The 15,846-nt window shown below is 40.8% G+C and overlaps 1 protein-coding gene across 3 annotated transcripts; it reads left to right on the plus strand.

Annotated features, from left to right (window-relative positions):
• Positions 1–66: 66 nt before the first annotated feature.
• Positions 67–15,599, plus strand: rbm18 (RNA binding motif protein 18). 3 transcript variants are annotated; one of them, XM_061747427.1, is made up of 6 exons: positions 67–286; positions 748–861; positions 9,267–9,393; positions 11,495–11,575; positions 12,919–13,019; positions 14,665–15,599. In XM_061747427.1, the coding sequence occupies exons 2-6, from the start codon at positions 755–757 to the stop codon at positions 14,834–14,836; spliced, it is 588 nt and encodes a 195-aa protein (XP_061603411.1). In that variant the 5' UTR covers positions 67–286; positions 748–754; the 3' UTR covers positions 14,837–15,599. The 3 variants fall into 3 exon arrangements, with proteins under 3 accessions (XP_061603411.1, XP_061603410.1, XP_061603409.1); XM_061747426.1 differs by having other exon boundaries at positions 69–268; positions 11,495–11,581; XM_061747425.1 differs by having other exon boundaries at positions 70–286; positions 11,495–11,581.
• Positions 15,600–15,846: the final 247 nt, after the last annotated feature.

A 15,846-nucleotide genomic window follows, 5' to 3' on the forward strand; every position in this document is an offset into this window, starting at 1 on the left:
TCCGTGTGCGTTCGGGACCTGCGGAATTCAAAAACGAGTGCGCTCTAATCACAAACCCTACGGAATCACAGTGCGCCTATGTTGTTGGATGGTAGCAAGTTGACTGCCGCTCCCTCAAAGCAACAAAGCATCCCATTTATTTAATATCAGTAATCTACCTGGTGGATTTAGAATGAGCACTATTATTATTTGACGTCACCAAAGCATCCCGAAAACGGGATTAGAAGAAAGTTCGGTTGGAGAAGAAGCCGCCGACATACAGCTGCAGGTCTGTTTGAGCGAGGAGGTAAGCGCTAAACATGCTAACCGCTAATAACCTGCGAGAAAACAGCAACAATCAACTTTCGATGCCCGATTTTGCCAATTTCATGACGACTTGCTTGCTGTCGAGCACACTAATTCATATCGAGCAGCTCGCAGTGGTTAAAGGTTAATACAAGTTTTGTAATTTAGGCGCTAGTTGACATGAGAGCCAGTGTTTTTACCAGTGATTTATTTTTTTTAAACCACACTCAAAATTTCTAATTTTGGCACCATGTGTGTTTAAAAAATACTTTTTGACCATGAGGAATCATGGTATTATAATGATATACTTAGAACTGAGCTTTAACTTTTTAATAAAATAAACTGATAAAGGTCTCTTGCAATAAGAGTCATAAGAGTCTTCCACTCAAGTTTATAGAATAATAGTTAAATTTTGCATGCTTTGAATTGTAAAACTAGATTCATTTTTACTTTGCTTGTCAGTGGACACATGTCGTCTGCAGCAGAGACTATGGAAAATGCCTCCATCATTTCAGACAGTGGGGCCCATGATGGAAACCGCTTGTGGATAGGCAACATCGATCCCAAAATCACTGAGTGAGTATATGATCTTGTTACCTTATTAATCTGCAATTTGATACTGTTGGTGTAAATACAATGGTCAAATCACTACTAGTGACATGACAAATAACTGCCCCCCACAATAGTAAGACGTGGTCAGAATGTAACACAAATCCACTTTTCACCCAAAACTAACAAATCTGACTCACACACGTGAAGCTGCCAACTGTAAGCAGCGTTAAAGTGGTCAATGCAAGACTGATGTTGGCAGTCTGCCTTATAAATCCCAAACTTTGCCTTCTGAACCTGCCTTTATCCGCCTCCCAGAGAGAGGCACTGCATTGTGTGTGCACACATGATTGATGAACTGCGTGTGTAGTGTACGTGTGTGTGTTTTGCAGACTGAGACTGAGCAGACAGGGGCTTGGGTGTGTGAAACAGAGGCAGTGAGGCGTGAACCTGCTCTGCAAAAGCGGCAGCCATCATTCTTCACCCACCTGCCCTGTTTACTCTCTCTCTGTCAACCTGGACCTGGACCATGTCTGTTTGTGTGTTTTTGCTTTATTTTGTGTATATATATCACAGTTTTATAACATGGACCACAGTCTGTTCTGTGACATTGGTACAGTGGGTACGGAAAGTATTCAGACCCACTTAATTTTTCTCTGTTTGTATTAAAGTTCTTTTTTCCCCCTAAATGTACACACAGCACCACATATTGACAAAAAAAAACAGAGTTGTTGAAATTTTGGCAGATTTATTAAAATATCCATCCATCCATTTTCTGAGCCGCTTCTCCTCACTAGGGTCGCGGGCGTGCTGGAGCCTATCCCAGCTATCATCGGGCAGGAGGCAGGGTACACCCTGAACTGGTTGCCAGCCAATCGCAGTTTATTCAAATAGAAATACTGAAATATCACAGCCATACGTATTCAGACCCTTTGATGAGTATTTAGTAGAAGCACCCTTTTGAGCTAATACAGCCATGAGTCTTTTTGGGAACAATGCAACAAGTTTTTCACACCTGGATTTGGGGATCCTCTGCCATTTCTCCTTGCAGATCCTCTCCAGTTCTGTCAGGTTGGATGGTGAACATTGGTGGACAGCCATTTTTAGGTCTCTCCAGAGATGCTCAGTTGGGTTTAAGTCAGGGCTCCGGCTGAGCCATTTAAGAACAGTCACAGAGTTGTTCTGAAGCCACTCCTTCGTTATTTTAGGGTCATTGTTTTGTTGGGAGGTGAACCTTCGGCCCAGTCTGAAGTCCTGAGCGCTCTGGAGAAGGTTTTCGTCCAGGATATCCCTGTACTTGGCCGTGTTCATCTTTCCTTCAATTGCAACCAGTTTTTCTGTCCCTGGAGCTGAAAGCCACACCCACAGCATGATGCTACCACCACCATGCTTAACTGTTGGAACTGTATTGGACAAATGATGAGTAGTGCCTGGTTTTCTCCACACATGCCACTTAGAATTAAGGCCAACAATTTCTATCTTGGTCTCATCAGACCAGAGAATCTTATTTCTCACCATCTTGGAGTCCTTCAGGTGTTTTTTAGCAAACTCCATTTGGGCTTTCATGTGTCTTGCACTGAGGAGAGGCTTCCATCGGGCCACTCTGCCATAAAGCCCCGACTGGTGGGGGGCTGCAGTGATGGTTGACTTTCTAGAACTTTCACCCATCTCCCGACTGCATCTCTGGAGCTCAAACACAGTGATCTTTGTGTTCTTCTTTACCTCTCTCACCAAGGCTCTTCTCCCCCGATTGCTCAGTTTGGCCGGAGGGCCAGCTCTAGGAAGGGTTCTGGTCATCCCAAGCGTCTTCTTAAGGATTATGGAGGCCACTGTGATCTTAGGAACCTTAAGTGCAGCAGATTTTTTTTTTTTAATCTTGGCTAGATCTGTGCCTGCCACAATTCTGTCTCTGAGCTCTTCAGGCAGTTCCTTTGGCCTCATGATTCTCATTTGCTCTGACATGCACTGTGAGCTGTAAGTTCTTATACAGACAGGGGTGTTGCTTTCCTAATCAAGTCCAATCAGTATAATCAAACACAGCTGGACTTCAATAAAGGTGTAGAACCATTTTAAGGATGATCAGAAGAAATGGACAGCACACAAATTACATACATGAATGTCACAGCAAAGGGTCTAAATACTTATGGCTGTGTGATATTTCAGTTTTTCTTTTTCAGTAAATCTGCAAAAAATTCAACAATTCCGTTTTATTTTCTGTCAATATGGGGTGCTGTGTGTACATTAATGAGGAAAAAAATTAACTTAAATGATTTTAGCAAATGGCTGCAATGTAACAAAGAGTGAAAAATTTAAGGGGGTCTGAATACTTTTTGTACCCACTGTATATCTTCATAACAACATTTTCCACTGAAATTAATTTATATTTTGGCAATAATGAATACCACAGGTTGTGGCATAAAACTTATATTATCAGTACAGCCAATATTTTAGCATGATAACACTCACAATACAGTGGTGCCTGGACCACCTTTCCGTGACCCATAGAAATGAATGGAAATACCATTAATCCGTTCCAGCCCCCAATAAAGCACTACCAATGCAAAAAGTTGGCATATTTTTTATATGAGAAAATAGCACTTATAAAAACATACAGTAATAGCATAATTAAATAGCAAGTAAAGAATTAAACAGTTTGTGCATCATGATTCCATTCATTCGTTGTGCAGCTGCTCCTGGTGTGTGTGTACCTTGGCCACCAGGGGGCAGTATAATACTTGCACAATAAATACACAAAGAAGACAGTCTCTTCTACGCTTAGTAAGCTGCAGTAATAATAGTTGTTTTTCACAGGATAAAGCATAGGTCTGTTTATCTACATGTGTGTTGCTGCACTATTTGTTTTCAAATATCCATTGCTTGAAGGGTTGCAACACCATAACATCGATGCCAGTTCCGTTAGCCAGTCAATGGTGTTTTGCATTTTGTGTTAGCATTAAGCTAGCAGACTTTGATCAGACAGTTATGTGGTTTGGTTAAATAGGCAACAGTTCTCTTTGTTTTATTTATAGTTTTACAGTAAACCTCAACTAGGAGTGGCAATGAAGAGCTTGAAGCAAACACTTTTTTGAAGAATCTGCCACGCTGCTGCTTGCTGTGAAGTTCGCTGGCAACATCTTGCACGCGTAACTTGAAATGTAGTTAGGAACTCGAAGACAAAATAACAGCCGAGCGACGGCTTGTATCTTGAAAAACCTTTAAGACGGGTCACTCGTAATTCACAGTACCACTATACATTTTCGCACAATTATAGTTAGGTTAACCATTCTATTTTTAATACATTAAAAAGAACAACAAAATACTTAAACACTCTCTTCATTTTAATGGCAAATGAGGAGCAGTTGTAAATGTCAGCCATTTGATTTAATTTACTTTTTTTTTTTTTCTACTTTCACACACACCCCGTCAACTGACAAGCATTTGGCGGCTTCCTGGCTTGGATGAAAAGCTAATGCACCAATCTATATCTTCACTCAGTGCCCCTTCAGTAAAACAGCACAAACATGCACTCAAATGCTTGACACCAGTCAAAGAGGATTCAAGTCCAAGTCCTTCGTTCAAAAATGTTGGTCAAGACTGGCTGACAGTCCTACCCTTCCCATTGGGGGAATGGGAACAAAAAGAGGTAATCTTACCAATGTGAAACTAATAACAGTGATACAACATTATTTGTACAACCTGCTATTGTACCTTTTTTTCCCCCAAAATTTGGGTTCAAACTCCAAATGTTACTATCGTTATCTCAACGTACTACAAATGTATATTGTATTATATTCATGTCAGCTTATCTTGTTGGTTCTTAGTTGTCATAGCAATTGCAGGGTTCTAAATGTGAACCCAGCAGAAATGTATGGGTTTGAGAGGACCTTAATGTACAATGTGCTGGAGTAGAAGGTCATTTTTTGATAGAGAGTGTTTTTGTGTGCCCGTTGGGGGGGGCTTCTGCAGAATGTATGTGCTCCAGCTCTGGTGGGCGTCTAGACGGGCGTTTCCTTCCCTCTCCTGTGCTCCACTTCTGTTTAAATAGCGCTACTAGGGCACAGTATGAAGAGAAAACATGAGAAATGCCCACGGCCCCTGTTGCTGATTGGGAAGATTAATTGGCTCCTGGCTGGCAGTGGCGGTACACTTTGTTTGTTCACTGAGCGGAGCTGTGTCCTTTTGAGGAGGAATGCAGACCTGCAATGTGAAGTCCCCCTTGCTTTTGCAAAAAGCTTAACACTTCAAATGATGTAATGCATAAGTTCACTTTTATTAGTAATGTTCCACCAATATAAATTATTATTATTTTTTTTTTTATAAATTACACTGAGTAATCAAGAGTTCTTTGAAAGTAATGATTTCCAACATGTATATGGTATGTCATTTTATTCACTTAAGGGGTATTGTGCAGTTAATTTTACTGTGATGGTTGGTTCACATAATGATAAAATATTGTCCTCAGTACTATTCTGGCAATTTAGAGTAGAAACGTGACAAGATTTCACAAAAAATGACAGTCTGTCAAAATGCCGAGTCTGGTTGGAATAACCACTTCAATTTGAGCACAACGCACCCAGAAACTAGAAAATTAGATTATGGGTTCCGGGGAAAGTCAATTTTTAATAACCTTATTGGGGAAGTTTTTTTTGTGTGGTATTGCATATAGAAAATCTGGTCCAAAAAATGCCGTGAAATTAGAGTAAAACAGTATAACTTGATTATTTCTCATATCTCCAAATCCCTTTCATTTCGTTTGCTAATGGGATAACCCCTTCTCCAATTGGCTCACAAGTTTCAGTTAAAAATGCCCAAATATAAACTCATATGGGCCAAAATTTCGAAGGGATCGTCAAGTCGCGTCACAATTACCATAGCATTTCAAACGGCGTCATTTGGCCTAAAACTCGACTTAAATAGCACAAGTGGAGCATTACCTGTGGGAAGAGCAGTGTGGGCAGTTCAATAGGTCTTTTACTTTACTAATCGATTGTTTATTCGTGAAATTATTTGCTATGGAGGATTTTAGCGGCGTTGGATTGCTCAGTCCATCAATTCCTTAAATATGGCAGACACTTGTCACGTTGCTACTTTGAGGCAAAGAAATACCAATTCCTCAAATAAAGCCGTTTACTCTTAAACACCCCAATTATTCATCAGCTGCATCGTCATATTGAGTAACTCAAGACCAGATCCAAAATACTGTAGGTGCCTCTCTTTCTTTTTTTTTTTTTTTTTTTTTTTTTTTTCCTCCCCTAACTAGGTATTTGTAATTCCTTTGACTATGACTGATACCACCATGAGTCAGGCTAGATGTCATTATTCTAACACACACCTCCTGTAGAGACATCATGGTATATGTCAAGCTGAAGTTTATGCTGGAATTCAAGGGAAAAAAAACAAAAGCTCTTGGAACTTTTCCACATAAGCCCAAAAATATTTCGGGACTAGAAAAGAACACAGAACGACCATCAGCTATCTGCTCAAATGGAGAGAGCACACATCGCTGTTATTCACTTCTCATTGCTGTGCTACAAATTGCCTTTTCTAGCTGGGAAATTTCCACTTTTATTTTAAAGTGACTGAAAGAAGGCATATTGTGTTTTTTTTCACAATTATAAACATTTCTCAGGTGTCTTAATAAAACGTCACTGACATTCTTTGGTCAAAATACACAAAGGATAAAGAATTACAGCGCCCTTAACATCCACTTGTCGCTACCTCCGCCCTCCTGTACTACTGGGCCAGAGTAATGCTTTTGTTACCTTGGCGACCAAGGGTGGAGCTAGGGTGTTGCGACAAAGCCTTATATATGATTGTATGATATTAATCTTAGACAGGCTTTTGCAAAATGCTTGTTGTAATGCTCCGTAGAGGTGGTCCTATACCTTGTCTTAAAGAATGCCATTCATTTAGGTAGACCCTCAACTGGGAATTTAGTGCATTGTCTGTGTTCTGTCTAACTGGTCCTTGTCACATTTTGTGTCCATTTGTATTGCAGCTCCTCCGTTCTCCACTGAGATGGTCACTTATCTGAAATGAACTCCCCCACTTTTCCCTTTCCTCGTTGCGCTCCCACTACCCGTCTTCTCACCTCGCTTCCTTCTTCGTATCCTCCTCCCGCCTCCACCTTTCACCTTGCCGTCAACGTTCCCACTCTGAACTTTACTCTCACTCTCTGCAGGTTCTCCCACCCTTTCCTCCCGCCCCCATCTCCTCCTCTTCCTCCGGTGGTTTTTACGGCTCCCAGGAGGCGCAGTCCATTGTGGTTCTGTTGCCACTCGCGAATATCCAAAAATGTTCTTGAAGTGTCTGCATTGTATATGAATCAGTCTGTTTATATACTGTATTTTACCACTGACAAGTGTTTTTTTGGGGGGGGTATGGATTTTTTCATTACTGTAATTTAAAAAGATATCTTTCATATCCAATATATGAATATCAATAATCAGTTTTCAATCAGTTGTATTTAGTGTGTAAAGTGTTACAATTACTTATTAGTAGCTGTGTTTAGGTCGGTTTGCAGGGTGGTGTCTGGGAAAAGCAGAAGTCAGCTGTGCTCTAAAGCCCTCAAGGGAGCTGTACAAGAGTACAATTTTACTGCAACCTGGAAAGTCGCAGTCCACATCCCATACACACTACACATTGTCATACAGTTATCCTTGCAGTGCCAGGCACACACACAAACCCTCTCAAGATTTAAAATAACAACAAAGAAACAATCAGAGGCTGTTGAACTGAACAAAACAATATTTCACCTGAAGTCACCTAGAGTACTGCACAGTTTGAAATGTTGAAGCTATTTATTGATTTCTTCGTGTATTGTTTTGAGTTCCATCAGCCCAAATGCAACAAAATTTTAATAGCTCATTCAAAGGTAGTTGTTAGCTTGCCTAACCTAACCTCTGCAATATTAATTTGGTAAAACACTCATTAAATGTAATGACAAATAGGTGTAATAAAAGTTTTGTTTTAGCATTCATTGTCACTGATGTAAAAACAACTTGTAAAATTTAAATAAAACTGTACTTGATAACAAGTGATGATGCATTGATGGGCTAGCTGATTTGCGTGTAGTAGTGCTTTATTTATTATTTAATTTTAGCTATGCAACTCTTCTAAAGCGAAGCCATGTGTTTAATTTACTTACAATGCCAGGCGTGGTATACCCATTTAAAACGATTAATGTTCAATGTGTGTGTGAGCGAGTGCGTACACGAGTGCAGTGTGTATGTGAATAACAGGGTCTAACATGTTTTGGTACAAAAGATGGATTAGTGACTTAGTTGTTGAGGAAAAAAAACTAATATTATCAAACATTTATTGAGCAGCAGTATACATTTTCCCCCACCCCCCCCCCCGACCCCTGCTGACGCCGACTCTGGAGCCGGGCCTGGCAGAGGAGCTTCATTCGACTATGCCAGGGCCACAAACTGTCTCCAAAACTGCCCATCATCCACATTTCAACCTTAGCCTTTACAGAACTTGACAAACGTGAGGGATCCCATCTGAACGTGATGGGCCGGGAGGGAACGTTCTCTGACATTCTTTGCGAATGGAATGGGAACTAGCATCTGTGGTAAACCGCAGGAAAAAATGTAGTTGTGCTTTTAAGGCTTTGCGGCTCAGCAGGCCCATCCCCCCACAACCCATATAAGATAGATACCGTGACAGACAATGATGAAACCTATCAAGACTTGAATACGTGGAAAAAAAATCACGACGCACTACTTTTCAGGCAGACGCGGCTTCGGTGGCCACGAGGATCATCGTGTAAATCTACCCTGAAGTTTGAGTCTAAAAATAAAACTGGGTGCTCCGATTTAGGTTTGATTTTGGTACATTGTCATTCGAAAGCTGCTAAACATGTCACAAGCGCAGCCCAGTAGAGCCTGGATGTCGGCAGGTGACGCAGATTTCATTGTCCGGCCTCTTTTCCCAGAAGACACATTTTTCCTATGCTGAACCCAGTCATACCCACGCTTCCAAACGCACACGGCGCATAGCTCTTCCGTGAGCGCATATCTAAGTTGAGTCGCTCGCTTGATGTTGTTTGTGCAGAGACGGCGCACGGGAGGGGAGCTCGAGGCTTCCTTTGTTTTATTCCCTCATTGTCCCGCTACCGTATCCTCGGCATTGTCTCAATAAAAGATTTACTGTCTCAGGCGTGCCACACCAGCTGGCCCGCTGCTAAAAAGGTGTCAGGGGGTGGAAAGCTGCCATTCTCATTATCCCTTGCACTTGACAGATTGACACTGTACAGTAGCAGGGTGCAGGATGACAATCCTTCTGATGTGGAAACTAAACTATGTTTCCTGTTGTTCCAGCATTATTTTAATTGAATAAATAAAGATAAATCACATACTCATTTTGCACCCCTGCAGTTTTTTTGTTATTTATGTGTGTCCTCTGTCACATGTTTCCTCTCCCGGCAGGTATCACTTGGTGAAGCTGTTAGAAAAGTTTGGCCATGTGAAACAGTTCGACTTCCTGTTCCATAAGTCGGGTCCTCTAGAGGGGCAACCGCGAGGCTACTGCTTTGTCAACTTCAACACCAGAGAGGTACTGTACACACAAGATGTGGCTATTTCTAACCTATTTAGCTAACTTGATGATGCAGTTGTTAACCATGTTATTTCATTATTTGGATCATTGAAACCTCATGATGACCTTATTTTCTTTTTATGGACAACACAATAACAGATTTAATGTTGATAATAGAAATACAGAGCAAAGATGGTTGGATGGATATTAACCGTAATTATGTGGAAAAAGTGCCAATGGATTATTTTACAGCATTTCAATAAGGAAATCGCTGTATGGCTCGAGATGGGCATTGAACTACAGTGTGATTGACTATGGGGAAAATTACCAATCTATTAATTTATTGTTTTATTTTTTTAATTATACTTTTTGTCTGCCTCACAGTTCTGAGGTGTGGAGTATGTACTGGTATGTTCTCCCATGTTTCCATGCCAGTGTCGTATTAACATTGTATCGCATTCACAATTTAGTGTCATGCTGACTTCCTTAGACTGCAAACAAGTTGAGACTGAATCAACAGCGCTTCTGCTGGTTGCAGCAAAGTAGTAGATTCCATTTTGCCTCAGTTTGCTGCAAGATGATCAGAATCAACAATCAGTTCACACAGTGAATTCTTATGATCTATTAATTGATGATTATACCAGTCCCTAGTGACAGCCCACAGATTAATTGGATGTCGATAGGAATGCACAGCAGTACACAAGCTTGTGCACAAATGAGTATTATCTACTCAAGTTGCATTTCGCTGTTGCGTGTGGAATCCTTGCATCACCTTTTCCATCCATCCATCCATTTTCTGTAGCGCTTATCCTCACCAGGGTCGCGGGCGTGCTGGAGCCTACCCCAGCTATCTTCGGGCGAGAGGCGGGGTACATCCTGAACTGGTCGCCAGCCAATCGCAGGGCACATATAAACAAACAACCATTCGTACTCACATGCACACCTAAGGGCAATTTACAGTCTTCAGTGAATCTACCTTGCATGTTTTTGGGATGTGGGAGGAAACCGGTGTACCCGGGGAAAACCCACCCAGGTACGGGGAGAACATGCAAACACCACACAGGCGGGGCCGGGATTTGAACCCCGGTCCTCAGAACTGTGAGGCAGATGTGCTAACCAATCATTGACCGTATCACCGTTTCATGAAACAAAAAATAAACTGCATGTTTATTGTGCCATTAACAATGCATCATCAAAGAGAGCATGGTGTTTTCAACACTTGAGATTGGTCAATATTTCATAAAAAATAACAGACCCTTGTGGGGACTGAACAATTGAAGCAATTTGTGGACAAGTGTTAAGAATTAGCACTCGTGCCAAAACACTTAAAGCAGTGCATCAGGTTTGTCCAATGATTTTGTGATGGCCATATCAAATAAATGACAAAAAAACAGAAAAAAAACATTGACCAAATCTGGACATTGGAGCTTTTACGTCTGACAGTAATGATTTATGTGTCGTCATGACGTCTGCCGTTCAATAATCACAACGTAATAATGTCTGTTGCAGGAGTGGTTTCTGTTTTGTATTAAAAGTACCAGAGAAGATCCCCCACCTCCCAACTTGAGTGGCCGGACGGCCTGTATTTGTTTTAGAATGAGCTGGGGGGATCATGATAAGCATCTAGTTTCACAGCCAGTGTCTGTCATTTGGCTATGAAGTCCTCCCAGAAGACTGATACAAAGGAAGTGTGTGTTTATCTTCTACACTCACGCACACTTACTCGCGCACCCAGATTAAGTACTTGATTAATACACAGCGTCCTCGGTTTATGACAGTCCCATAACCCAAATTTGTAAGGTGGAACCTCCCTAGTCTAGTATTGAATTCATATTTACATTAAATATTTCTTTAAAAAAAAAAAAAAAAAAAAAAAGAGTCCTAGGCCACAAATAAACAATAAAATGAGAAACAGTACAGCAGTAATTGAGCGTGTATTCTTGTGTTGTTGAAACGTATGTCGGTACTGGTGTAAACTGAGGATGCCTTTGTATACAATGGCATGAGAGTCACTTATTTGTTTAGACTGAACTGTTTTCTTTTTATAGTACATTTTCCACCTTAGTTGTCGACTTTCTAAAGACATGCCGCATCTTATGGATCCTCCTTTTGTCTGCAGGAGGCCGAAAGAGCCATCCAGTGCTTGAATGGCAAGCTGGCGCTGTCTAAGAAGCTGGTTGTGCGTTGGGCGCACGCACAGGTAAGGGTAAGTGTCGCACTCGCTTGTTCCTATGCAACACTTCAACGTGCACTTACGACACCATGATGTTGGGGGGTGGCGGACAGGCCACGATTCCACCAAGTGGTACGTTCAAGTTTATTTGGCCTCGTTTTCGGCATCTTTTTCACAGAGATCTCGATCAGTTGCAGCATCAGAGCTGTAACGGCATCCCACAATCTGATAATTATATGCGGGAAATGCCTTCTTTTACATGGGGTACAGTATGACTGTACACCCCAGCGGAAGGGTGCATGCTATTGAATTTTGGTGCCTGCTAAAAACTATTCATGCCTCCATGCTTCACGGTCCATCCTCAGTCACTAGTTTACAGAGAGACCAGTGGGATCTCAGTACAACTCCTGTTTTAACAATTGACTGCTTACTGGCAAATAGTGGAGGGAAATCCTGTATAAAGATGAATCACACCCCACAGTCACACATGCTAACATGCACATGTCATCGAGTTGTAGCTTAGGAGTCGGCAAAACAATTTGCAATAAATTCTTATCTTCGTTTAAAAAAAAACGCTTACCTTACCTTACGTGCGTGCCAATAAAATAAACCAATTACTCCTACCTACTTTAAATTTCTCCAATATCCATGCATAAATATTATTTGTACTATTAAGACTATTATTACTGGAATAAAGTTGGTTTTTTTTTATGCAAAGGGAGTATTTTTTCAAGAATGTAGTGCAATTTTTTTTAAATGCATCTTTTCCAGAATGAAAGGCATAATATTACAAGATTGAAAAAAGAAGATTTCTTTCTCATGGCATTATAACTTTATTCTTTAAAAAAAAATAAAAAATTGAATTTGTTATTAACACTGTGTAATTTTGTCCTTGAAAATTGACTGTTTTTAATTCCAGTAGCATCTGGGGGTACACATGGTAGTTTAATTGCTATCGGGATTATGAAGGTACATTTTGAAAACATTCTCCCCTTTAAGGGTTCCCTGGACTAAAACGTTTGCGATCTAGATTTCTTGACAGTGGTCTTCTTTTTATAGGTAACTAGTGGAGATGTTTGGAATAAGTGCATACGGCAGGCTGGCGGCGAGTCTTATTCTCAGTGCGCGCCTCTCTCTGCATGTTCTGTAGTTGTGTTTGCTAAATGCTGAGCTAACTCCTTCATTCTTTCATTTTAAATGCAATTTGCGTTACATGAATCCCTGCTTTGTCATTTATGACTGTCACACTCCTATAGGTTATTTCACATCTGTGCTTTTGTCTCTTTCCATCCCTCCGTGTTTTTTTGTGTGTTTGTTTGTCCTGTTTGTTCTCTGGTCGCCACCATCATCGACATCGTTGTCATCTGCAGAGGTTTGAAGGTTTCCGTAACGACAAGACGATGCCTTCTAGCTTGGAGCCGTCAAGCAGCGGCGAGGGAGCCGAGGGAGCCTTGGCAACGAACCACCTCAGGTTAGTTGAGTGCACGCAATCACATTGTTCATAAAATGAATCTTTTATGTATGTATTTTAACACAATTTAAAACAGTTTGCATGTCTGTGACAGGAATTACACTTAATCAATTACTGTGCAGACTTATTGCCCAACACAAATATGCTCACACCCCCACCGCATCAACAACTTCACAAAACAATCATCTCCCGCTTATCAAAAGCTAACGCTAATCTGTACATCCACCAAAATGCAGCGCAGCTCTGTTTACCTTTTGGCTCTGATGTAGTGTTTAAACCCCTTCTGTGTCCAAGTTGCAAACTAATGTTGCTCGCGCACAACACCTTTGGCTAATTTCAGAAATAGGCAGATGACAAAAGAGTTATTCGGTAGTTGAATTTCATACCTGATGGGTCGGCGGGTGTTTGTATATGAGCGCTGAAAAAGTCAGTATTCTATTATATGTTCCTCTTACGGTTCTTAGGATAAGAATTGTGTGCCACCAAAAAAAACACTGAATGCATAATGATAGTGAATTCATTTTGTGCGATTATGCATGTAATGTCGATAAGGTGAAAAAAAATACTTCTTATCATCCTCTTTTTTTAATCTGAGGATTAAAAGATGGATCAAATATATATATATATATATATATATATATATCAAAAAAATGTATCTCCAATTTTGACAAATGCTGGCGATCGACAGTTGAACACACTAAATATGTATTTCGACTTAAAGTTCCAGGAACTTTTAGTGTACTGTAATTCCTGGAAGTAAAAGGTTCCACTCAGATATGTTCCACACTGCAGACCCTACCCCAAAGGTTCCTGGATTTCTCGAAAGTACTACTTACCCTTGCAGGGTCTTCTGTCAGCCCCCATATTTGACCTCAGAACAAAATTTAGACACTAGTTTTGGATTAGATTTGTTGCAGTGAAAAAGCATTGTAATCCACTTACATGTTGAAATCCATGAGGTAGCTCATTTTGTGTCTTCATCAAGACGGCTAAAGCATTTTGCCATATGTTAAATATATTTAATCTACGACATTTACAAGAAGCTCTTGGGTTTTTCTCCTGGTGATCGTGTACTTCTTGCCTCTGTGGCAGTAGCATTTTCTAAAAGGTTCACTTTTATCCAGACAATAGTCATCTTCATATAAAAGTATTCCAATTACAAAATGAGACAGCCACAATCGGTGTCAGTGATCATCTACATCCACATCGACAGTCACGTCGAAGAGCCCTACTATTATTTTGGGGAGCGGCTGTTGCCCTCGGGAGCTTTCATCGCGGCGCCTGCAGCCGTCCTAAATGAAGCACAGTGAGGGCTCTTAGCGGGAGAGACTTCGTCTCCGGGCGCGGGATGCCATCACGAGAGCACTTCTCGGGACACACTGAGCACTCGGTCTCTAGTGTTGGCTTGAAATGGCTCTCTCCATACCTCGCACGAGTGGAAATAAAAACACCGTCTTCCTCCATGCCCGCCCAGACACATCATCTCTGTCCTGCTCTTTACCCCTCTTACCTGCATCTTGTATCCTCCATTTCTCCATTTTGTATTCCTAGACTTTTCATTTATGATTGGCATTCTTGCACCGGTATTTCCCTTTATAAGCCTGCTAATGTCCTCTTTTTTTTTTTTGCCATCCTCTCCATCAAGCACGAGCGCTAAGATCCGCGCCATCGAGGCCAAGCTGCAGATGATGGAGGAGAATCCAGACGAGGAGTACTCGGGCCCGTCTGCCTACGTCTATAACAAGCCGCCAGAGAGGAAGCGCTGGGAGCCCTACTCTAAATCACACAGCAGGCCCTTTCGAAGGTTTCGGAGATGACCCGTCCTCCAACTTAGCCTGGAGAACCCCCACCCAAACCCTTTTCCCCCTACACATCTCAGGCCCCCCAACCCATCCCAACAAGGACTTTTTAATATGAAAATTAAAGACACTGACATTGTTTGCAGCACTTTTAGGGGTGAAAAAGGATGGACAAATAACCTCAAGTCATTTGGTTGTGTTGTGTTACAGTACCATTTAAGTGTGTGTGTGTGTGTGCGTGGGTGTGCGTGGGTGCGTGCGCGCGTGCTTGCAATTTCCAGGATGTTCTGAATCATTCTTATGAAAAGAAACATTTTTAAATCCGGCTGTGTAAACAATACATTGTGACAAGGCTTGCAAAACTGTTGTGAAATATTTTAAAAAGCAGATGTGTTGGCTATTTTTTTTCTTCATATTTTTTTCACCAACAAATCTTCATTCAAATATATATTTTTAAGCTATGATTGTGGAAATGCAGACAGTGGGTCATAGACAGACCTTGAAAATAATGTGACCTGCCATGCAATTCTGAAAGGATATAAAACCTCAGAGGACAAAACATTAAACCCACAAATGCTCATAATGTATAATAATAAACATTTGTTTGACTGTTGCGTCATGTTGTCCCATACATTTAGTATGGCTGTTGGAGTACTTCTAAAAGTAAAATGGCCCCTGTTGTGAAAGAAGGGTTCTGTACACCATGTTTAGGTGAATGTGTGTGTGATGTTTTTTTTTTTTTTTTTGTATTATTAAATTTGATCTCAGCAGCAGAAATTGATTTGCTTTTGATTCAGACATTTTTATTTATTTATTTTTTGTAATCTCGGTTTTGCCCTTTAAGGATTGCTTTTTAAGAAATACAAAGCAGGTGATAATCCTTTTTGGCCCCTCCATAATATATATAAACCAAATTAAATGCAGCAACGCATATTTATCTGGTCCATTTATTTTCTGGTGGTATTTTTGAAAATGTTATTATAGCCAAAGGTTACTTTTAAACACCCGTCGTTAATGTTCTTTGAATT

This window comes from Phyllopteryx taeniolatus, chromosome 15, assembly GCF_024500385.1.
Source record: "Phyllopteryx taeniolatus isolate TA_2022b chromosome 15, UOR_Ptae_1.2, whole genome shotgun sequence".
In the NCBI taxonomy this organism is placed as follows: domain Eukaryota; kingdom Metazoa; phylum Chordata; class Actinopteri; order Syngnathiformes; family Syngnathidae; genus Phyllopteryx; species Phyllopteryx taeniolatus.

Coding starts and splice junctions, on each gene's coding strand:
- rbm18 (XM_061747426.1), top strand. CDS start 755: ATGTCGTCTGCAGCAGAGACTATGGAAAATGCCTCCATCATTTCAGAC. Junction 862..9,266: donor ATCGATCCCAAAATCACTGA/GTGAGTATATGA, acceptor CTCTCCCGGCAG/GTATCACTTGGTGAAGCTGT. Junction 13,020..14,664: donor TTGGCAACGAACCACCTCAG/GTTAGTTGAGTG, acceptor CTCTCCATCAAG/CACGAGCGCTAAGATCCGCG.